At 41.1% G+C, this 26,994-nt stretch overlaps 1 protein-coding gene across 5 annotated transcripts; it reads right to left on the bottom strand.

The window, feature by feature from the left end:
* Nucleotides 1-4,378: 4,378 nt before the first annotated feature.
* On the bottom strand, nt 4,379-26,743 carry tbc1d30 (TBC1 domain family, member 30). 5 transcript variants are annotated; one of them, XM_034226050.1, is made up of 15 exons: nt 26,052-26,743; nt 22,601-22,765; nt 16,438-16,499; nt 14,634-14,699; nt 13,894-14,019; nt 12,927-13,112; nt 12,260-12,329; nt 11,918-12,016; nt 11,127-11,295; nt 10,668-10,773; nt 10,357-10,463; nt 9,990-10,129; nt 8,720-8,941; nt 8,079-8,162; nt 4,379-6,214 (listed from the first exon to the last, which is right to left on the bottom strand). In XM_034226050.1, exons 1-15 carry the CDS (start codon nt 26,554-26,556, stop codon nt 5,061-5,063), a joined length of 3,261 nt encoding a protein of 1,086 aa, XP_034081941.1. In that variant the 5' UTR covers nt 26,557-26,743; the 3' UTR covers nt 4,379-5,060. The 5 variants fall into 5 exon arrangements, with proteins under 5 accessions (XP_034081941.1, XP_034081942.1, XP_034081944.1 ...); XM_034226051.1 differs by lacking the exon at nt 8,079-8,162 and having other exon boundaries at nt 26,052-26,741; XM_034226053.1 differs by lacking the exons at nt 22,601-22,765; nt 26,052-26,743 and adding an exon at nt 18,500-19,005.
* Between the last annotated feature and the right edge of the window lie 251 nt (nt 26,744-26,994).

Here is a 26,994-nt window from a genome sequence, read left to right as displayed (position 1 = left end):
ATGGCAACCGGAAGTGACATGTCCATCGGTGCGCAGTAATCTTTCCCTTTAAAGTTTAAACCATGCAGGAACACTTAAAAGGTTACTAAGATAGTAAACTACATGTATTTGACATGAACATTGTATACAATTAAAGAGACAATTGTTATAGATGAAATGGTAGTAAAAAAAAAATTAATATTAAAATCTAATATTTTAAATTGTATATGTATACATTGTCGGATTGTCCTTTGCTCTGTGTTTAATGAGTCATTTATGATATGTTTCTTTTTTTTTTTAAATGTCAATAAAAAGAGTTTGGCTCATATTTGTCCTCAAGAAAAAAATATTAAAATATTGTTGAGTCAAATTAAATCAAAGAAAAACTCTTGAATATAAAAGAATAGGAGCACGATGCTGTGATCGGTTGATATTGCTTCTCCAAAACATGAAATGTCTGACCATACAGGGAATTTTCCATGTGGTTACCAGACTGGATGGCATAAGCTTATGGTAGAAATAAAATGTATTATAATTATTAGTAGTAATAATGGCAATTTCCTGTTTCTATGTCCTATATATTTGTTGCCATTACTTCACAGAAGGGCTGAAGAGTGATCCAGACGCAGACACAAACAGATGACTTTCCGGTCCTTTGGTGCAGTTTATAATGATGTTTTATTCAGTGTTTTACATACCAGGGTTTAATTCTACTGTATAATTTGTTGTGAGCATCTGCCGGGCTGGTGGAATCGGTATGCTCTTCTCCTACTGTGTCCTCCCCTCTCCTGTCACCTATGACCTCTTTATATACACCCGGTGCAGCTAAACCCCGCCACCAAGTGTTCAAAATAATATTGCACTATACGTATAACTTAAATAAACTGACACACCAACAACACCCATAAAATGGCTCCTACACATCGGCCCCTAATTGGCTTTAGTATGAAAACAAAACAATTACCAATAAATAATAAAGGAGCTATGAAAAATAAAAATGATGTTCTGTGTGTTGGTATGTAATTCTTAAAGAATTTGTTTCTTTTCCCTTATTTTAAGGGTCATCAGTCTTTGCTGTTCTTAGGTTGAAGCAGTCGTGTTGCCATCCCGTCCAGTGCTGAGAGAACCTGTGGGTTATATTTTCACCCAATTCCAAGCCTCTCCTTATAGGGCTCCTGCATTGATGAGTCAGTCACTTCTTGAGGTCTGTCACTTGGATTCAGCCGGTGCCCTGGTACCATAACAGCAAAATCGCAGATGAGCTGCTCGGTAACATGTTTGTTGTTGGGCAAGCTGGGATTTTCTTGTATGAATGGCAAGTCTAGGCAGTAGTGTCCATCTGACATCTTCACTTCCACTTCGTTCTCCACTTTCTCGGGCCACAGGCTTGGCTTCTTCCTCAGGCACTGCGTCGGATTTGTGTAACTCGACATCTGCTGTGAAGTCAGGCATGCTGTGACAGGAGTCTGAAGTCGGCTGGCTTTCAAAAGACTTGCCTTCTGCCTCTTCATCTTCATAGTAATCACCCTCATCTTCTTCTTGGGGGGCCTCAGTTTTGCCTTCAACATCCCCATTACTGTCTCCTTCGGCGTCTGCTACAACATCTCCATCCTCTTTGGCGTCTGCTACAACATCGCCATCCTCTTTGGCGTCTGCTATTTTTGCAGAGTGATTAATAATGTTCAGGAATTGTTTGTCTTCTCTGGACATTTCCTCTGTTTCCTTGCTTGTATTTTCATTGAAATCATGATTGTATTGTTTGACCAATAGCTCCTCTAGGCGTACAATGGATATCCGATTGACAGCAGCAGCAGGGTGTCCATTAGCATCTCTGCTGTAGATAGCTGCAGTTGGTTTATCATCCTGGATGCTTCCAAACAGAGGATCTGACAGTACCTTCACTTGCCTTTCTATAAAGTTGACAAGGTCAGGAAATGTAGCTCGATGCCCACGCTCTTCCTGTAGCTGACATGCTCTATTCCTCCACTTGCCTCTGAGTTTGTAGGTTAGTTTCTGAAGTATGTTTTTCATGTTTGAAACAACATTCATTTCATCCATATAGGTGAGATGTTCCATTGCATTGCAACAACCTCTAAGGAACAAAGAGAAGGCCTGCAGTGCTTTCACATCTTCGGCTTTAATCATTGTCCAGGTAAATGTTTTGTTCATGTATGCAGTGGCGATCTTGTGTTCATTACCAAAGTGTTCTTTAAGCAGATATTTTGCCCTTTGATAACCTTGAGCTGGAGGCAGATGTTGGCAGCTGTGCACTAGGTCCTTTAGTTGTCCTCTAGTCTAGTGTATTGCTCTAGGTAATGCAGGCAGTCACTTTCATCATCAGTTTTCCGCTCTACTCCTCTTTCAAATGCACGGATGAAGGCTTCAAACTGCAATGGGTCACCGTCATAAATAGGAATGTCTCTTGGAGGTAAAGTAGAAGTGAGATGTTGTTGAGCCAGCATAGCAGTGATGTCATTTTGCCTCTGGATTAGGTTATAGATGTCACCTTGATTACCATTGTTGATTACAGGTGGTGTGATGTCAACATGTCCCTGCACATGTGTCTGTATATTTTGTCTGGGAATAGAGGTGTGGGCTTGATGAGGCAAGAATTCAATTGCATGTAGATTAAATCTTGCTGTAGGGTTTCTGAAGTAAGAGCTCATCCCATCTGATGCTCTAGAGGTGTGTCTTGATCCCATGCTGAGCATGTTTAGCCTGGCATTGGCTTCTGCCAGTTTAGTTTGTAAATCCAATTGTTCCTTCTTTCGTTTCACCTGTTGTTCCAACTGTTGTTTCAATTGTTCCCCTTGTTGGTTTAACTGCTCCCCTTGTACATCAAGCTCATGTTGAATATCCAGTGCTGCAGCCCTCTCGATTAAAGCCACCCTCTCTGCCTGGGCTTTAATTCGAGCAGAAGAGGTAGATGATGCATGTGATGAACCAGTTTTGTGTTTTGACTGAGGGTGTGATGCCTTTGAAACGCTGTCATCAGGTCCGATGTCATCTGAGCTGACACTTTGTTCTATGGCACTTCCCACAATAGAGTGTGTAATTGCCTGTCCACTCTCAGATAACCACACATTTGCATCTTGTATAAATCCATCAAATATATGCATCTTTTCTTGCAGCCACTGCTTTTGCTTTCCCATTTCTTCTTCAGGCAGTTGAAGGTCAGTTAAGGATTTGTGAGTTGCCTTTAATTCATCATACAACCTCATAAAGTTAACTGATTGTAACTGTATTTCCTTTGCATTGTCTTTATAGTTCATAAGCTCTTTCAGTCTTTCCATTAACTTCTTTGTAGCTGAAGTTTCTTGCTTTTTGACAGTTTACAATGAACAATTCCAATCCTTTGGCAGTGAGTGATGATCCTTTTTTCTCTCACAGATTGTAGTCCAACAGCGCCATCTTGTGACGTCAGATTTCACAGACATGATTAATGTTCACTGTTCCTTTCCATTTCGTTTTCTCTTCTCTGTTTTCAGCCAGCGCGCTTTTTCAAACAGCTGACATCGTTGCAGCATTAAAACAATTTACTAAGCCATTGTGCAATACAGCTTAATGTCTCCAATACAATCCACTTATCATGCTGCACAGTGCACATACCCGGCCTTGGCTCTCGACGTCTTCAGTGAGTGCAGGTAGGAACAATCGCCAGCTGATTGTGGCGTGTTGTCCAGCTGATCCGGGATGACGATGTCGATTGTGCAATAATCCAATTGTTTGTTTCCGGTGAAAATGATCCTTAATCCAATGTGAAGTGATTCTTATTGTCTAGTTTTACTCATAGAGTTCGATTCCACTTAATGTAATGGCAATTTCCTGTTTCTATGTCCTATATATGTTTTGCCATTACTTCACAGAAGGGCTGAAGAGTGATCCAGACGCAGACACAAACAGATGACTTTCCGGTCCTTTGGTGCAGTTTATAATGATGTTTTATTCAGCGTTTTACATACCAGGGTTTAATTCTACTGTATAATTTGTTGTGAGCATCTGCCGGGCTGGTGGAATCGGTATGCTCTCTCCTTCTGTGTCCTCCCCTCTCCTGTCACCTATGACCTCTTTATATACACCCGGTGCAGCTAAACCCCGCCACCAAGTGTTCAAAAATAATATTGCACTATAACTTAAATAAACTGACACACCAACACCCATAAAATGGCTCCTACATTATTATTATTATTATTATGTTCCAGAGTAAGAGTGCGTTCTGTTTGGTGGGACAATAATGAATATAAAAGGAAATCAACATGGTGTCCTTTGAAATGTTGTGCAGGTGTATTTTATGTGAACACAGTAATACGGCGTGACAGTAATGTTTCTGCATTTATATTTAGATGTGCCACATTTACAAAGCATGCACACCAATGGTCAAAATAATCCTTGGCCAAGCTGAGTAACATTCATTAATTCATTTTATTTCATTATTGACAGAGATATATTACATGCTTTATGGTAAACAACCAAGTTACAGACTGAGTGAAGAAAGAACCAATGTTTAGTGCTTAAGAAAATCAAACATTTTAAGACTGGAAGTGTTTTTTTGGGCACACAAACATTACATATTCATTATTCGTTTGACAAATAAAGAACCTAGATTCTTCGTTAACAGCCATTTTTAGGTATCTCTTGAAATACTTGGCATAGAACAACTGTATGGCTATTGTGTTTTCAGATAAGAAAAGAGTGTTCTTCATCTCGATGCCACATGTCAATACGAGTGTAGAAGGTAGCATTTCTCACGTTCTTTGTGTTCCAGTCCAGGGAGAATCCTTTTCTATAGGAGTACAAACCACTTTTGAAGAGACAAAGTCAATTACTTCTTTAACATTTATCTGCAATGGCTTGTTGTTTCAGGATAACCCCTTTATCAGGGGAAATACAATCTTCACATTTCAACAGCAATAATCAAGCAATTCTGGGCACATTTGAACTCTACATGTCTATAACGTTCTATCTTCAGCTAAGATATGGGTGAACTCATATGCAGGAGGCAACACGGTGTAGTTAAATAATTATTGTTCATATTACTTAATGACTGTGTTTGTGGCATCAGTTCAGGAGTGTGGAGGTCTTCATCGGGCCCCTGTGGTGCCAGCAGCACTGCTGCGATTGAGGCTGAGCTGGGGGAAGTGTACTGTTGGTGTTCTGGATGTAGGTCCGTAGAGGCCGAGGTTTCTGGCAGCTGCTGATTTTCTTGGCTGCTTCACGCTTGGGAATGGGGAATAGACCTGCTGTTTAGGGGTGGAGGATAACGCTGGGGTTGACGGGGAGGAGGATAAATGAGATCTTGATGATGAAGATATAGAGGAAAGTGAGGGAGTGGAGGGGGAGGAAGTTTTGTAAAAGGTGGAGGAGAAGTCGTTAGCTGAAAGGGAAGATCGGAGGCAGGATGTGGAGCTTGGCACTGGGGTGGAAGGTGGCGTAGGAGAGGATGAGCTAGACGGGGCAAGAGAGGCCAATGTGGGGACCGGAGAGGGGGACGGACTCAGGGTGGAGGGTGAGGAGTTGAAGGAGTGGTGAGGTGGAGGTAAAGTAAAGTGTCTGTCAGAGCTTCTTTCTGAACCTGACGAGTCGGACTCCTGGTGTATTTTTAAGGATGGTGGAGGAGGGAGAAGAGGAACTTGTGGTGCAGGCTCAGATTCTGGTGATGTGGGTTGTGAATCTGCGTCGTCGGGGGAGGTCAGATTTGGTTCGTCCTCTAGATCCAGGCAGTCCAGCTGCACCACCACCTCTGCAACTTCTGTCTCATCTGCCACCTGTGGAGCCTCCTCGCACACTGAACCAGAGGGATCAGGAGACACCAAGGAGTCGCTCCCCTCTTTCAGCTCATCATCAACTCCCTCATTTTCCTCAATCTTCCTCTCCTCTTCAATCTCTTCATTTTCCCTTTCCTCTGAATCTCCGAAGCCCAGCTGTTCTCGAGCCATGGCTATATTCCTTCGATGGACCCGGACATGAGCGCGCCAGGGAGACCCCGAGCCTCTTCCACAGCTCCCTGGAGATCCTGTACTGTTGGAGAGCATCGAGGCACAGCGCTGCCTGGTCGGGGAGCCCTGACTCTGGGACAGGGAAGAGGGTCCAGACACCGGCAGGGTGGAGGTGCTAGGTGAGGTGGGTCTAGAGCCCCGGGGGTCTCTGTGCAGTTTCCGACCCAGAAGGAGGTGATTGATGACGGTGCTCGAAGGGTTGAGTTGGGAGGGCAGTACACGGGTGGCTGGGCACTTTTCTGGAGGGGGGTGAAAGGTGAGGAGACGCACACAAAAGCACATTAAAACAGGAAGCAACAGTGAATTTGATAGGAGCTGAAATGTATCCGATATAACTTCTTAAAGAACTTGTTTGCCATTAAACATATTTTTTCGTTATCAATTATATTTTACAAAATTGATGATTCTAAGAAATGATCGATATTGTCAACTGTCTATCCTAAGTTGTGTTACAAGGTAATGCAATTGTCAAAAATGTAAGAAACAAATATATTGAATTTATAATGAGTCTTCATTTCAAATAATTGTCAATATAGTAAAATGAATGATCCGGAAGAGGTATTTATACTACAAACTTGTCAGATTGCTTATCTATACATTTAGAAATTAATTAATTGTGTCAGCACTACAGCCATCTCAGAAATTAACTATTTACGTTAGGGCTGCTCAATTGATCGTATTTTATATCGCAATTACGATTATGGCTTGCAACGATTACGAAAACAACGTAATCGAAATATAACGATTATTGTTTTATTATTATTAATTTTGTATTAATTTTTTTTGTATTGGTTTTTCAGTTGAGTTATACTTAAAGTTCAGGGTAATCAACTGTTAAAAACATACTGTTCAAATTGTTTTCAAAATAAATGGATAATCGTTTTTAATAATCGCAATTACAATTATTGACCCAAATAATGGAGATTATGATTTTTGCCATAATCGAGCAGCCCTAATTTACGTTTGATTATATAAATGCATCAGCTGAGTCACATTTATAAATACATGCAGCTGCTCATAGCAACATCAGACACTAGAGGGCGCCCAAAGTTTTCTCTGAAGGATTATCATCAAGTTAAACAGCATGAGATGGGAGGAGCAACAAAAAGAAGGAAGTAGAAGTTGTTAACATTAGTGATAGGAGTCCGCCCAGACCAGGAAATCCTTGAGGATACAGCCAAAAAACACACAAGTTATTAGGAAACATCTGTCAATACTGAAGACATCATTAGTGTTTTGTTAAATGAACCCTAAAGAATGCTCCAGAAATAATGGTGCATTAAAAGCAGAGTGTTTTTTCATTATTCAATTATGGTTGTGTTATCTTCTGTCATCTTAAGATGTTCAGGTTCTAAAAAAGTTGATTTATGCTTATGTAGGACTTGTCTTTTGTGCAGCAGTGACAGGTGTCTCCAAAAACCTATTTTGAATATAATTAAATATATATTTAATTGACATTGCATATACCACCTGAAAAAAGGACAACCATCATCAGTTGTCCCAGGCACAGCATCCCTCTGAACATATATTTATTTTTATTAAATCAAAGAACACGTTTAAAAAATGCTCTCAAAATGCCCGTCAGTCTACAGTACTCCTCTCATTTAAGTCTAAAATATGCATCTACGCATATTTACAATTTATATTAACTTCTTTTGATGCGGACATGTTTTCTGTTTAACAAAGTGAATCATTCCTGTATGCACCCTTTGGCATTTTGAGAGCATTATAGTAATTATTCATACTAGAGCAACCAACACCTGATTCAGTAGTGTTAGTCAAAGAGTTTATAGTTATAGACAACCAGGAAAGGATTCAATATTTTGAGCCAGAAGTTCCCATGACAGATTTCCAACGTTGTTTTTCCTATAGGTTTTTTTTTTCTCTCTATGTTTAAAATTAGCATGACATTTTTATATGTTCTGAACTGAGGAAATATTCAATTGGAACTCTGTCTTGGAAACCCATGGTAGACCTTACCCATGATTTAACGCTTTCAACTATCCTCCTTAAATCCCCAAATGACTTCAGTTGAAACCCAAATGATTCAGTTAAGACCCTCAAATCAGCCCGAGAGTTTCAGAAGTGTTTGGACAGCAGTACCGTCAGTGTGTGGGTCGGTACTGTCGCTGTGTTTGTCGGGCTGCTCCTGGAAAACAGCTGGACTCGCCACTTCAGTTCCAAGTCCTACGAGTCACACATCATGGTCACACATCGGACTTTCTGCTGAATGCATGTTTTTCCGTCCCTCTACCCAGCGAGAGCCCCAGCGGTGTTTAATCATTGTTATTTACAGAAGAGGGAGCACTGTTTTGTATTTGTTTGAATAAAGACTTGGACATTAACTGCCACTGTCAGTAAATAGTGCTCCACAAAGTGTATTTAATTTATGGCCTACATGTTTTTTGTTTATTTAAAAAAATCATGCCTATTTACTAATGTTTAAACAATGTAGGTTATTAAGGACAACGTTTCTAAATTAAATTGACTATTTTGTTTTTGTAACATACAACCTTAGTTCCATTTTGACTCATGTTGTGTCTGAAAAGTATGACAGAAATCTTTGTAATGAAATGTACTATTTGCTACCGTCACCAAGATCTGACATAAGTAGCTCCACTGTCAAAACCACATACTGTAATGTCCTAAAGTGACAGTTGAAGCTCCTAGCAATGAACGGAGAAGGTGTTTGAAGTTTAAAAAATGTGTTAAGTTATGATCAATGTTAAAATGGTTCCTCCCACCTGTGCGTATGTAGAGTTGCATAGCCTGTTGCTGCTGCCTCCTTTTGATGCGTGTGTATTGCTTCTTCAGGGCGCAGATGTCGGTGCTCATCCTCTCCATCATCATGCTGTTGATTGCTGCTTGATGCTCCGCCCTGGCTCCTCCTCCTGCTGCTGCTCCCCCTGCAGCGCCCACCGCTCCGGGGCTCAGCTCTGCGATGTTCCCCTGCTCCCCTCGATGGTCTGGAGGTAGAGAGAGGAAACACTGATGTCACGTTTTTACCCAGCAATGCCTCACCTTATTCCATTTCTTTGAAAGCCAGAAAAGATTGAAGGAGGAATTGAAAAAGGCTTGAAGATTATAGTAAAGGGCTTTGGTTTAAAGAAGTGGAACCAAACATTCAAGCAAAATACACAAAGAAGCAGACAAATCCAATGTGCCTTTTAAAGCCCCTTTTCTTACTTATTTTCTCACTCAGCTGAGTCACAAAACAAAAAGCCTCTCGTTGGTATCAGGGGAAGATGACAACAGACTTGCAGGAGGGTAGGTTGTATTTATTTTAAATGTAAATGACCAAAAGTTTCTTGAATTACATTCTGTACATGGTTGAGGCTGTTTTGCAGCAATACGTTGTCTTAAGTTATTTCCAAAGGCCTTTGATGCGAATGAGTCAGCCTGTTTTTCGCCTTTGATGATATCGTAAACACAATGCTTTGAAAATAGACCTTAGACGACGAGGGGAAAAGTGCATTTTGTTCAAAAGTGTTTGACATTTACTTTCTCTTTGATTTCTCTTTAGCTCTACTGAAAAAGTTCAGCGTGTTTGAAGTTATTCTTTCTTCATCAGCTTTCCTCTTTTTGTGTTGCAAAGACCAAGATGTATTTTAGAAGCCTGTTGTTTCCTGTAATTATATGATAAAGTACACTGTGAGGATCATTCATTGATGTTCAGTTGATACAGTTAGCTGTTTAAACGGAGCTATATTTCCCTTTTGAACAAGGACGAAACAGCTGTGCTGAGATCCAAAATCAAACACTACTTTCTCTGTGAAGTACATTTTAAATCGGTGGAGAGCGAAAAAAACGTTTTAGGCTTAATCCCTCTGGCTGTTTTTATCTTTGGAGGAGCCGTTGAAGGGGGAGGAAGTGGGGATTTGTCTGGAGGAATCAGATCAGAGACAGTTTGTACTCCGAGTTAAATTGAGGGCAGGACACAGGGATTTGGGTCGGCAGTCTGTTGGTCTTTGCTACCGGCTTCTATTGAAATCCTGTGTAATAAAGTGCGCTGACCTTTGAGGTGCCTCTGGTATCTGTGCAGCTCGGGGGCCAGCAGGCCACCCAGGGGCCCGAGGCAGCCGAGCGCCGTCACCACAGAGTCTTCATCGTCCATTTCGGCATCATCATCACTCTCCCAGCCGCCCAAACCTCCACTATTAAGATAACAAACAATATTAAACATGTCCCATCAACACCATCTCACACATTTAAACTCATATATTTGATTTCAGATTTCCTTTGATTGTAAACCTTTTTATAGACAGCCTTTGCGATGCTTTTTTACTTTTGTGAAATGCATGCACTGATTTTGTATTAGCCAATAGTATCTTTAAGGGCATTTCATTGGTCAACTGTTATCATTTCTAAGTAGAGAACAAACCTTCCACTGGATTTGACTGAAGTGGGGAACGGAGTGATGTTGTACGTGTATTTCTCTCTCAGCTCAGCCAGTTGAGGGAATGGAAACACAGCCATGGCGTAAACCTCCTGAACAATGAGGATAACGGTAAACAAGTCAGTTCAAAAACATTACAAAAGAGCATTGGTGGAATGTTGTAGTACAACGCTAGTACTGTACACTCAAGTTACATTTTAAAGTACTTTACCAGAGTACATTTGGTATTGCGAATTCAACTAAGTAAAAGATCTGAGTACTTCCATCACTGTAAAAGAGGTATGAGCGGTTTTTACCTGCATGAATTCAGGAGGATCGATGAGGTTGCGGTCCAGCATCTCCTGAGTGAGACATCCCATGGTGCTGTAAAACTCATCTGCTGAGTGGCAGTACTCGATCCTCCTGGAGAGAGGGAGGCAAACATCAGTAGTGTTTTAAAAAAAGATTGAGACATGAGGAGAAGAAGAGAAGCAAAATCATGAAGCAAAACAAATCAAGAAAGAAGCACAAATATTCTATCATTGTTTTGAGTTCCCGTGGAGATTTCTACTGTCTCATGTTTCCAATTGAAATTCATGGATTAACTAAAACAATATTTAACAGCAAATACACAATCATTTTAAAAATGATTGAGCATGACAATGGTCTAATTTAATGTCCGTTAAAAAGGCAGAATTTGGACGCACAAAGGTTTAAATTGTTAATCAAAACCCCCAACAGAAGTCAAATCATTATTCCTGTGCTGGTCCACTCACTCTCCCAGTCTCTCCCAGATGGCGAGTGCGACTCGAAACAGGACCTCGGAGCCTTCGAAGAACACCGAGTCCCAGATCTTCAGCACGGTGGGCGCCGGCAGGCAGGTGGCGAACATCGTGAGGAACCACTGCATCGTGAACACATTGGTCAGCGGAGGCTCGTAGCTGCCTGAGAAAAAGAATATTGTGAGATTAGGCAAGTTTCCTACATTCACAAACCCACATTATTCCTATTCATCTTTTTCTTTGAGGATTTGTACCAAACAAACAAATATTAAGTCGGTAGAGTACGAATGTTACGCCTTGATACTCTAAAGCTCTACAGTATTTAATTACAAATGATATTTTAACAAATACGTCAACATTTAAATTAATTGGGCAACTCTAACGCTGATGCATACTTCAAAGAAATTGATAAAATTACACATTTCTCTTGGTTTGAAGATTGTTGGAAACATTTTACTATAACATACACAACTCAACTAAATATAAAAGTAGTTTTTTTTTTTTTTTTTTTAGACACTTTCATGCAAAGAAAAGAGACATGTTACACCTTAACAGCTACAGTATCATCAGGTAGCATTGCCACACACACACACACACACACACACACACACACACACACACACACACACACACACACACACACACACACACACACACACACACACACACACACACACACACACACACACACACACACACACACACACACACACACACACACACACACACACACACACACACACACACACACACACACACACACACACACACACCACACACTGTACCTCCGGCCTCTTTGTTGGCAGCTTTCTGCAGCTGGTGGAGATGCTGTGACAGTCGGGGCAGCTTCAGGCGGAGCAGGTCTCTGAACACCGCCATGTCCACTGAGAGGAGGAGGCAATACAGATTCAAGACCTGTTAGTACTGGACATGTTAAATGATTTTTATGATTGATGATTAATGCTGTAAATGTTTAAAGGTCTGCTTTGATAAATTAGCTTGCTAACCATCGAGTTAACCATGTTAATAATTCACCTCCTGGATTATTTACAGGCTAAAGTTATTCAAGTTTTTACAATCTGTTTTCTTCAATCATGAATCGGCATGTTTGGGGTCGTTGTGTTTACCTGACAATGCTCGCAGGTTGTTGGCAAAATAACTCTCAGGCAGCACTTTGTCAATCAGGTAGATCATCACCTGAACACAGAAGAGAGCCGAGACACACGGAGACGTTTGATCATTGCTAAATACTAAAGGGCAGAAAGGAACATAGAAACGCTACCAGGAAGTAACCAATTCATTATATTGACTCGTAGTGCCGTATATGTAGATCATCAAAAGAAGATTTTGAAGTTGGACATTGCAAGCAGTTTCATGGGGGGGTTGAGGGAATTGGAATGAACACATTTTACACGAGTTATAACAAATAGTTATCAGAGTAAGATCACATAAGTATGATTAAAAGAGAGATAGAGAAACTGTAGTCTTTTCATGTATTTGTTTTAGTCTGAAGTTATGTCAAACGACGATAGCTTAATTGGCTCAATCCCTGAGTGTCAATGGAATACAATCATAGCCTGGATAAAACCGCATGGTCACGGTCGATGAATTGAGTAAAACTACGAAGGTAAAGGGGGATCATTCAAATATTTCTCTGAGGCAAGGCCCACAGTCTCTCTGAGATATGTCTTAAACTCCTGATATAAAGACTTGTCCTTTTTAACACAGCTTGACTTTAGTTTGAGCATTTGGTCGTTTATTACAAATCTGCGTTCATTCTTTCCGTGTGCGTACCTTCAGCGCATCGCTCTCGTGGCCCTCTGTAACTTCCAGTATGAGCGCAGCCAGTACGTTGAATCCCTGGCAGTAGCCCACACTTTTGTTCCAGCGGGCGTAGGCCAGCAGCACCCTCTTCAGCACCACCCGGTCCTGCTCCCCCTCCTGCCCGCAGTACGAACTGCAGCCCGTCCTGTGCAGGTCCTGGAGGATGGACAGTATGGATCGTTGTATTACGAGTCATTAACCAGGCGTATAAATAATTGTTTCAGAAACTCTGATGAGAAGCAGGTAGTTGGACTTTGCTCTGTTGATGGAAACAGCCATTACTCTGTTGAATGTGTGAGTCACTGAGAAATAGAAAACAGCTGCAGAGTTTCCATGATGCAGTCCTCTCTTTCTCTGACGCACAGGTAGAGGCAAACACCCTCCACCTGCCCTGCCTCCGGATATATCTTTATACAGCCAGTAAAAGAATATCAAAGATGGCTATGTGTTTCTTTTTTGGTCATCATCTTAAGTCATCATTACTTTGCACTTCCTGAATATCACTTGTAAAATAAAAGCTTGAATCCACTTATCTCAATGGCAGACAGTAATCTGCGCCAGAACAACGAGACCAATATTTTAGGATCATTTCAAACTGCTAAAGTTTGAAAACACTACTTTGTCAGGTAAAGTTTAACTACATTAAATCTTAAAGAAATGGATACTGCATGAGAAATCAGTTTTTTCTACAAGGTTCATAAAAAATTAGGTATTTGGGGTAATTGGAAAATTGTTGTTTATATGAAACAAAAATGTTCAGATTTCAGAAAGTTCAATAAATTAAACAAATAACGGTGAAAAATAAAAAAGAATACAAAACGTAACTGAACAGTCTCATTCATGCTTTTTCTGTCAGTGTTTTTAGTAAATCTACATATATAGACTTTAACATTTGCACTCACATTCCTCTCAACCCCCAACATTGCAATCTGGTTACCTTGACAATTTGGATGCCGAGCGAGTCATCGTCAGGGTTGCTGCGCTCGTTGAAGGCGAAACGAAGCGTCTTGTCCCAGTCTATAGAGATAGTGTGCAGGTACTGTTCTGCTAGCGTTAGCCACACCTGCAGAAAGACAACACACAAAGAACCAAGAAAAAGCACATTAATAATAGAACAATATCAAAGTTGTCTGGTGTAAGAGGTCCGTTGTTCAAAGTGATTCATTGTTTTGCAAGATCAGGAAAAAGAAACCGTTTTATTTTTTACTTTTCCCCTGACAAGATGGAACTAATCACTTCCTTTTCCCGCTCTCTCCTCCCAAGAGACAAAGTTATTTTGTGAGATTAATGGAGCGTTGTAGACAAAGTGCCTATGCGTGTTGTTCTTTTATGACTATGCGGTCTCTCTCAAGGCTACACAATTCTGCCTGCAGGTTGACGATAAAGAAAACACACCTTTCTTGTCACTTTCTTTTTCTAAATACCCTCTTGGTACAAAACAAAGAAGAGAAATAAGGGCTCATTTATCAAGATGGCTTTTATACGGGGGATATTTTTGATTTAGGGTTGTGGCACAGAGATTATGCAGAATTATATGAACAACTACAAGACTACTTTTTCAATTTTATATATATATAATAATCTACTCCTTACATTTTCAGCGTTTCACTGCATTGCCACCCCTGGAATATAATGTCCCAGAAATGCCATATGATATGATTAGTTTAGGTTACACACCCTCTTTCTCCATTCCTTTGGTATCCCTGTAGGGAGCCTGGCCACAGATTTAAGTGCGTCGTACCACTGTGGGGAAGAAAAAACACGCTGTTATGTTGAATTATCTGCCACTGAGGACAGTGCAAACCAGTACAATACAGCAGGGGTTCCCAACCTTTATTGTGCCAAGGACCGGCAGATACATTACAAAATATGGCAGACCGGTTGTCAATTTGAACTGATTTTAAAATGTACTCACCACCAGCAGGTAGCAACAGAGGCTGTATGTAACAGCCTGAACAAATACTAGAACAAGATGCATCCAAAACATATTAATGTTTAAAAAAGAACCGGTGTCGTTTTTTGGTTTTTCGGAAAAACGGAAAACCGACGTTATTCAGTTTTTAAACCAAAACGGGAAAACAGTAAAATCAACGTTTTGGTTTTGTTTGTATGATTTACGGATAATCCAGTGAATGCTGGGAAAACGAGGCGAAGGCGCATTATGAAGGAGGTGTGTGTGTGTGTGTGTGTGTGTGTGTGTGTGTGTGTGTGTGTGTGTGTGTGTGTGTGTGTGTGTGTGTGTGTGTGTGTGTGTGTGTGTGTGTGTGTGTGTGTGTGTGTGTGTGTGTGGCATTTGTTTTCAGAAGATATGATAGTGACGTTCGTTCCGGTGCACGTCCGACAGCATTTAGCACTACATCGAGATTAAGATTAAACTAATTTATTTTGGGAACACCCGCATATAGGCTACCTATGGAGCTAGCCAGATGTGTGTAAATTACTGTTCATGGTCATTTGAAAACAAATGCCGGTGTCAAACACAGAGCTGAGCTGAGCAGAGCACACACACACACACACACACACATCATGCGCCTTGGTGACTGGACATCTCCTTCATAAAACTAATAAACGGGGGAGTAATCGGGCAGTTCGATGTGTGTAGAGGTGTGTGTGGTTAACACGTAGCAGCCTGCAGTCACTCTTAAGCTGTTCTGATGAAGGTAAACACAGCGAAGGCGGTGCGTAAAAAGGCACATCTTTACCCGCTGGTGCTGCACTTCTCAGAGGCGGAGTTACACGTCCCGCTGCCTCCTGATGCTGCAGCCATTTCATCAAGTGAAGGAGGTTTTCCTTCTATAAAACAGCTGCGGGCAGCAGATACCGTGAGAGTCCCGGACATTAATTCATAGATCAAGGCAGAATGGTTTACTCTACTGTTTTGCCAATCCGGTGCTTAAACAAATAGCTCTACACCCCTGGCCGACATGTCCTTAAAATGAAGTTTTGAAATATATCTCAAATAATGTATGCACTGCCATTTCCCCACATAAACATAACAGTCTGCAATTAAACGGTTGTCTCCTGTGCCCTCCTCTTCCTACTTGGCGCACCGGTAACTTTCTCTGCGCACGAGAGGCTGAGACCAGGCTGAGCCGCCGAATCCCTCGGAACATCATAAAAGCCATTTTTAACAGTTTTCTAGTGAAAGCTTAACCAGGCTACTGGATGAAATAATATGACTGGTATAGGTGCAGAAATGAAACACTTTTCGAAAAAAAATATTATGATAAAATATTTTTATATATTTATAATTCTGCAAATATTACGATAAACTCACAGCTAATTCGCGGCCCGGCAGTAACACCTCCGCGGCCCGGTACCGGTCCGCGGACCGGGGGTTGGGAACCCCTGCAATACACTACTATTACTTTATGTAGAATAATATATGTTTTACTGTAGTTGAAAATGTAGTCCAACAGATGGCATTCAGTATTTCAGGAACCTAAAAAAAGAATATCCGTTTGGGTTTCTGACTTCTTACCTGCTGGAATCCATTCGTTCCCAGCAATGGTTCAATTGTAAACTTCAGCCTTGTGTCAACTCCTACAAAACAAACAAACAAGACACCAGAAGGTTAAGTGTGGAATCAGATCTAAGAGACAAAATTCCAAAGTTCCCAAATGTTATATTACGATAGATAGTCAGCATCAGTCTGTAATAAAACAACAACAAGCTGTTATTGGCTGATATTATAAATGAAAAGGGAATCAACCAATGACGAGGCAGCATACAAGCAAAGGACATTTATGAGCCCCCATTGTTTTGAACTATTTTTCAGACCAAAAAAATGCAATAAGATCCTTTAAAATAACTTCATTCCAATTCCTCCTGTAACTAATCATTTCTTATTTTCAAACGATGTGTTATGCTTTCCACAAATATAAACTAAACGTCGTAAATTCATCAAAAAGAAAACCTAAGGAAACCCCAGAAGTTGTTTTAGTATTGGAGAAATGTATGTCAACTCTATACTTAATAGTAACATAAGACAAAGCAAGATTTTTAGATATGATCGTATCAAAACATTGGATTTAATAACAGTTTGTTGTGCTGTTGGGCGATTCACGGAGTCGCTGTCCACTTCCGCCTAGTGCTGAATCTGCGTTTAATCTCCGCTTCACAAAAACATCGTTTACGCACACACACACTCATTTAGAACATATTTAGTGTGCTAAACTCGCTAACCCCTGCCGAAGACCAAACGGAAATGAAACTTTGATCTGAAGTTAAGAGGGAAGGTCCTGACATGTGTCGGCACTGAGCCAACAGCGGCCATTGCTGCCCCATTTTCTCCGGAGGATCGACACAATGCAGCCGGTCGCACCACCAGAACAACAAGTGTAATGTCTACTGCAAAAACAGCCAGTTGCAAAAAGACAAAACGTGTGTTTAACCTGTTTCTTCCGCCTCTGTCGTTATTTCCTGCGCCATTCTACGTCGCTTTATTTCCTCTGAGTTTTGGGAGAGGATTAACACGGAAGCCCTCCTCCTTCCCTTCACAGATTACACAGCTGACACTGAAGCGGTATTTATCCAAGGCTGGAACATGAGAGATCCAGAGGCTGAGGCCAGCATGACAGGGCAAGGTTTAATATCTCCAGATGGGAATTTAATTAGAATTAAACCAGTAGATTAATTATTGACTACTGAGAGAGGGGGGGAGGCAGGTAAGGTATGAAGGATAAGAGAAAGGAAAAAAGGGAAGGTGATCAAGAAAGACAGATAAAGGGAGGAGAAAGACCTCTAGAGCATTTCAAGTGTTCAGTCTTTGGGAATAAACCTTAGGCTAAAACAATGAACTTCCTCACTGTGAATAAAGCCGAAAGAACGAAGACTGAGAAAACTAGGTTGGCTTCACACATAAACAAGATTACACTTGTTAAAGATGTTATGAAGTATAATCGTGTTCAAATAACTCTACGTCATTAGATAAATATCTGGGAGATGGAAGAATTTTTGCTGTGTCATGAATTGTTTGGATCACATTAACATTATTACAAAACCTATGTATTCCTCCATTATATGTGCTGTCTTTAGTTATGAACACGAGATGTGTGGCTTTCGTTTATCCAAAAAGCTTTTCTTTGTATTTCCTAAAACCTTATCCATCAAACATGGGACAGAAACTATGAATAAACAATTCAGTTCCAAACTAAAGAACAGCAATGGGGGTCTATCATCTGGGATTGAAAAAGTACTAAACAGATTTTAAGTAATTTGCAGCTGACAATTTGGTAAAACAGTCACGTGGCTATGGATGGAGGGGGTATAATAAACAATATTTATCAGTTTATTGAGCCATCATTCCAAAAACTATAAAAGGTGTCAAAAGTATGCCTGATACAAAATGGTTCGATATACCAGCCATCATTTTGATAATCTTATATAATAATTTAAACAATCGAAATGTCTTAAAGATGACAATTACTACCAATTTTACAGATCACATCAAGCAAAGGACAATTAGAGTATAATGACACCAATCGTGAATCGCCTGGACAGTTAGCAGAAACAAACGTGCTCGCATTGGGTGAAGTGTTAACCTGGCTCTAAGGTGCAGAGCAGCCGCGGTGCACTTCGGGAGATCCCGTTCCTCTTCCTCAGGACGTTGCTGATGATGTTCCCGACCCCTCCCGACCCCTGCTGCTGCCGCCGCCTCGCCGCCCTCAGCCTCCTGCCGGCGGCGGGGAGCCTGTCCTGCCTCATCGCGGATCAGAGCGCTAGATCCGGGCTATCATCGCCTTTTGTCCCGCTTCAATAATCCCGTCTTTATGTCCTTGTTTCCGATAGGGAGTGCATCAGACAGCTGCGCATATAAAGCTATATCCTGAAGGGAAATTAATCGATTAAACGTATTCAAATCTCTTCCGGGGATCGCTTGTGTTCCCGAATGAAAATGACAGAGGTTCTTCTCACAATTCGGCGAGGCAGCAACGTCCACGTTCAAGCGACACAAACATCTGCATAAAATATGATTCAGGAAATGTAAAAAAATAGCCGCTCGGTGTAGTGCTGCTGCTGCTGCTGCTGCTTCACGCCTCCTCTTCCTCCTCCGGTCTGCCGTCACCAGGAGGAGGTACAGGAAGGACAGAGATAGGATGAGGTATTGGTAATGGTGGAGAGAGGAGAGGAGCCGCTTCTTAACCCAGTTAGCGGTTGAACTAATACTAAACACCAGAATAACAAATGTATCTCAGGGACATTTGGTTTGTGACAGCTGCGCTAGTTTGGAGTCAAATAAAATTAAACAATATCAAAATAAATACAATTATTTATAAAAACTAGGGCTATCAAGTTAACGCGTTAATAACGCGTTAACGCAAAATTGTTTTAACGCCACTAATTATTTTAACGCGATTAACGCATGTGTATTTTTTGTCCTCGGCCGCCCCGTAGTTTCAGAGCGCATCGAGTTTAAAATACCATCTACAAGCTGATGCTGACAGCCCCGCTCCTGCCGCCCGCTTGTGGCAGACCACACTTCCACGCTCACCGGCAGGCACCGACTGGCTATTGGGAGGACCGGGAGGGTGTGTGTATGTGTGGCCCGAGCGAGCGAGAGACCTTGCGTGCATTGTTGTTGTTAGCATCTGGTGCTAGCTAGCTGCGCTAACGGATATAAGGAGCTGTTTAAATGAAAACAGAGGAGCGACATTTCGCCACAACTGCGCCGAGCACTTGACTTTATGCAGGAAGCCAGACAGTGGGACATTGTACGAAAAGTCAGCACACTCAGCACGGATAGTGCGCAACATGATTGCAGCGTCCAGGCAGCTCCGGTTCGAGCATATGCCTTGAGTTGCACATAGTTCCAACGCCCATACCACCGACGACATATTTGTTTACTGTCCTGGCTTCACGGCCGCACACCATTTACGTCACAGCCAGGCATGAGTTAGGGAGCGCTGGATTTGTGAAGAACTCCCCTCTTCCTAAACCACTAATACCACAGTACTGGCAAAACGGGAGGAGCCGAGTGAAAAACAAGCGCCCCTCATCCCAATCCACCCACACCGCAGTCTTTTTTTCACCCAAAAAATATATTGTATATTATCGGGGCTATTAATACTGGTATCGGGTTTATCGGGATGACGTCATAATTCCTAATATCGGACCGATAATTATCGGCCCGATAATTATCGTGCATCCCTAAACATAACCCTTTATTATCGCTTGTGTTTTTTTTCTTCAAATGGGGCATTGTTTCCTCACTCATACTTATTTACATATTGTTAAATCATTTCCTTCAAACTGCTGCATTTATTTGATCCGTAGGGGATACATAGGTGTCTAGCAATCACTCATCACTGAGCAATGAGTCTAAAATACACAACATGTATATTTTAATTTGCTCGCTTAATAATCATTTAATCACGTATGAGCTAATCAAAAATAAAATACATGAATTTAACCTTTATTAATTCAGATAATCTCATTAAGTGATCTCATTCTCAAGAGAGAACTGGAACCAGATTTTCTGACAAAAATAAATAAATCTGCACCAATCACAGAGGAGCAGGTAAAAGGATTGCACACAATGGAAAATGATCTGAAACATATATTTTTAGTGTATTCTCCTTACTTTGTTTCAGATGGAGAATGTACCTTAAATAACATACAAGCATACTTTACATGACCAGACACAAATCAGTCAACTATACTAACTTCCATGTCACGTATTTTATCAATAACTAAATCAATGATGACATTATGATTCAGTGCTACAGGTGCAGTAAGTGCTTCCTGAAAGGAAAACACATCCAGTTTTAATGTCGTTCAGAATCAATCCCTGCAAACATCCTTGATGATGAAGATGTGCCACAGCATTATTAATGACCTTGCCACTAGATGTTTCAATTGTAGGACTGCTATGATAAGTCTACTTTGTTTTCCATCATGAAAACCGAAAACTCACTTCCTCTATCATGCTATATTTGAATAATATATTGTAGGGCCATACCTATATAAAACATGTCTGTGAAGTTTTTTTTTCAAAAATACCAAACAGATCCTGCATTTTAGCCATGCCTCATTTCGCCCCATTTGCTCTTTTCCAGCCCGTTTTTGCAGGGGCTGATTCTGTGACGTAGCTTTAATGCAAATGAGCTGCAGCTGACCACGCCCCCCTGCAGGAGAGGGGAGCATGCTTTGAGATCAGCTGCTGGGCTCTCAGAAGAGGGGGAGAAAAAGAGATCTCTGTCCACCGTGTATTATTCTTATATGATTATATAGAGTCGTTATTCATTTGTCTTAAAGCTCAATAAATAACAAAGAAGACCTTTGACCGGCACTTTTCTAATTTTGTCCGGAAGATTTAAACTTTAACGGACATGTTGACCGGCGGAAAAAAATGTAACTGAAACTCTGCCGCACGGTCCCCTCGTTCCTTGGAAGAGGCGGAGAGGTGGGTGTTTGTCATCTGCTGGTGGACTAACCGGAGAGAATTACAGTGCTTGCCTCGACGGGGAGGGATTGCATTGAATTACAGCAGCGGGAGCAAACGCTTGCCTCTGGGAGGGAGAAAAAGAGCCAGAGGGGAGAATAAACAGAAGGGCAACCATGGCAACCATGCAAGGGAAGTCTTCTTCGCTGCTTTTGTGGCAGACTACAGCGCCACTTACAGGCCTGGCATATGTACTACAGCGTCTCCAGTGCTTTCGAGCAGCAATGGCCCAACCCCCCCATTCCCCTGATAGGTGGAGAGTTGGCCATATAGGCAGAGCACCACTTTTCTGACATCAAAACAATTCAAATCTGGATCAGTCTGTATCAGATCCGTTGCAGCCCCGTTTTTAGAGATTTGGGTATGGAGGAAAATAGAGAGGGTTGTATTTTCTGACACTTGGTGAGTTCCCTGGAACACCGGGGACACATATTCATGTATAAAAGACGTACAAAAGTGCATTTTGCATGATAGGTAAAATGCAGATACTATGGATCAATGCCATAGATGACAACAAAGACAGAATAAATGGCCATAAATTAAGAGATCACAACGCAATTGAGCCGTGGAAAATGACTGTACTTTATTATGCTTTATGTCACTTTCCAGTTGAAAGAATCACAGCGATAGCATTTAGCACATTTTCAAATGCAGCCATGTTCACTTCACAGTTTGCTGCTTTGGAGATATTGACACATCCAGGCTTGAATCATACGTGCAATGCCTCGTTACAATAAAATGTGTATATTATGGTATTATTGTGTACCCTACCTGCTTTTGAGTAATCAAGCTGTATGTTGACAGAAAAAAGCAGGTAACATGAAAAGCAAGATAACCACATTAGACATTCCCGATGGATTTAAATGATCTTTAAGGCTGCTCTGGGAGTAGCTGGGAGATTAGGGATATGAAAATTAATATTTGATTCTCTTGTGGTCATGTGCTCTCAGTCTCCTGTATGTTTCAGGATATTATGTAAATGTAGGACCTATTTCCATACTACACGTGATAGGAGTGCTAGGACAAACATAGTGAGTGTAAAGAACTGGAAGACTTTTATTTTTCACTTTTAATACATGTCTCCTCAGTTCCCAGCCTCTAAGAGCACTTCAGTGTCTAGGCCTCTTCCTGAAAGTTAACACACAACAAGACCAATCTTTGTTTGTATTAAAGCAGGAAGAAGATAAGTGTGTATTCTTACGTCGTTTCTGTGAGACAGCCTGAAGGCAGGCGGTGATAATGTCGTAGTTTTTCTGCACTTTGTGGTTCAGTCGGTCCCGTCTCCTCAGCTGGCGGAGCAGTTTGGCCGACTGCAGGCCCGTACGATATTTCACCTCCTGGATGATTGAGTGCAGCTCCTCCAGGGCTGAAAAGACAAACACAGAAATCGCAGGTTTAATCCTGGTAGACATTGCAATGACGTGAATCATGTTGTCTGCATGTTGGGATGAAAATCAAATGTTAAATATCCTAAACCACTTCTAAAACTGATAATAAAACTCTTTCCCAACTGACAAATTCTACATGAACATGCTTCAGAAATTGGATGTCCGACCATTTAAGCGAATCATTGTTAAATATGACATTTACATTTATCTAAGTAAAGCCCCTTAATATAGTTTTAAAAACATGTGATGAGGATATCTCTTCCGATTGCCTGTTTCCCATGCTGCAGGCAAAGATGAAATAAAAACCAGAGCACTGCCATGAACACAGACCATCCTTCCAATAATGGAGACTAAATGTTTTAAGATCAATCAAATCTGAATTTCAACTAAACGGGGCACAAACAGATCCGTGATGATTGTTTTTGTTATTATGTTCACGTGTGAAAATAAAAAAGGGATCACTATGCAGTATGTGCTTATCAAATGATGCAGTATGGGCTTATCAAAAAACTGTTTATCTCTGTATTTGATCTTTTTAAATGCAATCTAAACTGCTTTAGCGCTCCGATTGCATGGGCATTCTTTCACAATGTTTGCATTCTAAAGACAAGGACGTTAATAAAAACAAACGACAGAATCATAAGTAATAAAACTAGTCATATTTCCAAAACTGATCATCTTCTCATCAACATTTCAAAAATATTTTGTAGCTGAACCTTTCATATTATCACTATTTCTCCAGGAGGTCAAAGGTCATGATCACCTGCAGACACTGCCCAGGAGGTGGCAGGGTCTCCTTTAAAGGACACTAAAAAGAGCACTTAGAAATGTGTGTACTTATTTAACCACACTAATGAGCAGCCTCCACCGTTAAACGTTTACTAAAGAGGATTGTATCGTAATCACAAGTATTCACATTGTTATTGGAAGCACTATGAGAGGGTTTCCTCTTCCTGATGGCAGCATTGTTTCACTCGACCGAGCCTCATGTACGTGTGTGTGTGTGTGTGTGTGTGTGTGGAGAGCAAACACTGCGCTCAGAGGCCTGTCTGTGTTTACTGTTTACTGTAGGATTCTACTTGAACAGAGGAAACAATGGCAGCGTAGACCTCCCTGCAACATGCCTCTCACGACTGAGGAAACAGTGTTTATCAGCACACACTGAGGCCATTCAAACGAGCTGTCAACACACTCATCAGCCTCTGTGTTGGAGTGTGTTTGTCTAAAGGTCTGCATGCCTGTAAACAGTGAGGCCTTATACACATACCTGCTACATATCATGATAAACCTTTTTTTAAAAGCAACTCATATTTTTCATTTTTAAAGATCTCTTACTTTGTTTATGTATGCACCAATGCACCAAAAACATATCCCTTGTATTTGCAAACCTCCTTGGCAACAAACAAAATCCTCAATCTGATTACAGGCACATTTAATTGAATTCATAAATTCAATGATGGTACACTGGAGCCTTGTTTTATTAAATGTGTCTCCTACTGTTTTCTGTCTGTCTCCAAAAGGACTTGAAGGTAAAGAAAACCCCTCCTGTGATTTACAACTAGCTCACATAGATGGATAATTAATCACTTTAGTCATGGCTATCACAAGACTATACACAATTTATTTATTATCATGTGTAGGGTGTATGCGGGCCATACACCGAGAGTGCTAAGCAGATCAAATGACCAATACATTTTATTTTTCAATGGAAGTTCTCTGTATCAGGTGCTTTTATGCTGGGGAATTTACATAACATTTACACTATATAAAAAAATTGTACACATATCTGCAGATATATTGCTTTTTTATTTAATCAATCACTTTGTTTACATATTCCTCGTAAAATAATGGTTATGTATTATCAGAAAGTCTGCTATTAGATGTTCCTGCCTCATGTATTACACCAATAAAGCTCTCAGGCAAAGTTTAAATATCTCAAATAAAACAAATATTGCCACCATGTATGAGCTAGCAGATATATTGATAGGGTTGGGAACCGAAACTCGGTTCCAGATGAGAACCGATAAGAAAATGCCGGGTACCGGGTACCCATACAAAATACACAATTTCGGTTCTGCTTAACGGTTCCTAAACGCGGTAGACCCTGTATTCCAGCGGGTCCGTCTGCACCGCGGTGCTGCGGTGACCCGGTGGAATACAGGGCGGACCTGGAGAATCACAGAACGGCCGGTCGTCAGCGGGCCGTTGACGGCCGGCTCGGTACGCTGACGTCCGGCACCGCCCTTCATTTTTTTAAACGGCATCATATAAATTGCGCTGACAGGCGACAGAGGTCCACAGTTTCCCCGCAGCGATGCTCCCCCGCCCTCCCGTAGACATTTCACGAGCTCAGTCACTTCATAACACCAAAGATAGGTCGCGGTAAACACTCTGAAGTGAGGCTCCACTACACTAAAAAATAAAAATAAAAGGCAAAGTGTAATGCCTGTTAATAGCTTGCCACAGGCATAGCTCAGTTAAAATAAAGCACAGCTATTGTGCAATACATTTGTATTGCATGTATATTTTTTAGTAACAATTTCAGTTAAAGCTTTTAAGAATAAATATATTTTTGTTATCTAAACGTTTGACCTCTTTATTTTACAATTTTGGAATCGAAACGGGGAATCGATAAGAACCGGAATCGATAAGCAGAACCGGAATCGAAATCGGAATCGATAAATTTCAAACGATACCCATCCCTATATATTGAACACCAATACCACATCCAAATATCAAAATATCAGCCCTAAAAAAGATGGATATGTATGGTAAATGTATGCCTAATTTGTGAAATGCATGAAAATAAAAAGTGTATCACAGGTTTGAACAAATAATCACATTTGTTTGACCAGTTAAAAAAGCCCAGGCCCACAGTCAGAGGATCATTTAAAGTATAAAAATAAGGCTTTAATTTCTTTCTTACTGTGTTTTGTTATTATAATTAAAAAAATGTGAACCCCTTTATTGATTGTGATGCTAGGAGGAGTCTAAAATATGGTTTCTTCCATGTTGTTTTCCATTGTTTTGTATTTATTTATAGAAGGACCATGCATACAAAAACATTAATCTCAGCAAAGAGAAGAGATGCAATATGCCAGATTATAGCTAATAGTTCATTTCCATCTGTGGTCCTTGTAGCATGTCCTTGACTGTTGCTGCTTATTGTATAAAAAAACGCATGTGTTTTGCGACTTTGTTGATCTAAAAACATCCCAGGCCATATTGGACCCAAGCCAATCAATCAATGAACAGACCCCTCACCTTTCTGTGCCAGGTAGTTCATCTGATGCCTCCTTGTGTGCTTCTCCTGGAGCTCCTGGAGGAAGCTGGACCCGGAGTTACTGCGGCCGAGGAAAGCATCAGATCCGGACGCCTCTGTGGAGCTATCCCAGCTGTCCAAATTCCTCCTGCTACCACCGTTGTACGTCTCATAAAGCTCCACCAAAAGACAGTCCACTATGGACCTAGACCTGATGAATTTGACTCCATCGCCCGTGGTCTCAGAGTCACTGTCCCCTGCCGCGCTAGTCCTAACAGCGGCAGGTGGAGCTTCGTGCTCCCCGGTGGAGGGCACCTGCTGTCCCGGAGGCGATGATGTGTCATAAGTTGACTCGGTGGAGTTTGTCCACTGCTGGAAGCCGGAGAAGTCCTCCTGAAAGGCGGATACACAATTGACGAAAACGCCGCTTTCGTCCTCGGAACATACACCGTCGCATATGTCAACTTCCAAAAGTTCGGTTCCGTTTAATTTCACCGGCGACGCCATTTTTCTTTAAATTAATATTGATTTCCAGACATCCTAGCAGAAGTTAGAAAGTTTTCTGTGAAGAGGATAGAGTTCCTGGAGCACTCCATTCCTCACCTCAGAAAAGGTAGAAACCCGTTTGTCAGCTTTTAGTTTTCTTCCTGAACGTTCCGGACATGACTTCCCTGCCCCCCCTTCTCCTGGATAACAATGGGCCGGCCCACTCTGGCTAAATATCTCAACGGCTGCCAAACTTTCTTCAGGTCGCGCAACAGGTGCTGGTGGATTGACCAATCACAGAAGAGACAAAAGTAAACCAACCAATCCGCATCCTTGTTTAATCATTAAGCCAGAAGGTCATTTTGTACGTTTATTTGAGCAATACAATGTAATGTATTAAACAACGGAGAATAACACTAACATGATAATACACTGTTAATTTGAGGTATATTTTTTAAA

Source organism: Gymnodraco acuticeps, unplaced genomic scaffold (genome assembly GCF_902827175.1).
Source record: "Gymnodraco acuticeps unplaced genomic scaffold, fGymAcu1.1, whole genome shotgun sequence".
In the NCBI taxonomy this organism is placed as follows: Eukaryota; Metazoa; Chordata; class Actinopteri; order Perciformes; family Bathydraconidae; genus Gymnodraco; species Gymnodraco acuticeps.
The sequence above is the reverse complement of the archived record's forward strand: the minus strand, read 5'-3'. Positions and strand labels throughout refer to the sequence as shown.

Bases quoted from the DNA above. Each gene is read 5' to 3' on its own strand.
- tbc1d30 (XM_034226050.1), bottom strand. From the start codon at position 26,556: ATGGCGTCGCCGGTGAAATTAAACGGAACCGAACTTTTGGAAGTTGAC. The intron at 16,500-22,600 runs GTAAGAATACAC...TTTGTTTTGTAG, and splicing joins GGCTGTCTCACAGAAACGAC to GAGTTGACACAAGGCTGAAG. The intron at 10,774-11,126 runs GTGAGTGGACCA...CCCTCTCTCCAG, and splicing joins ATCTGGGAGAGACTGGGAGA to GAGGATCGAGTACTGCCACT.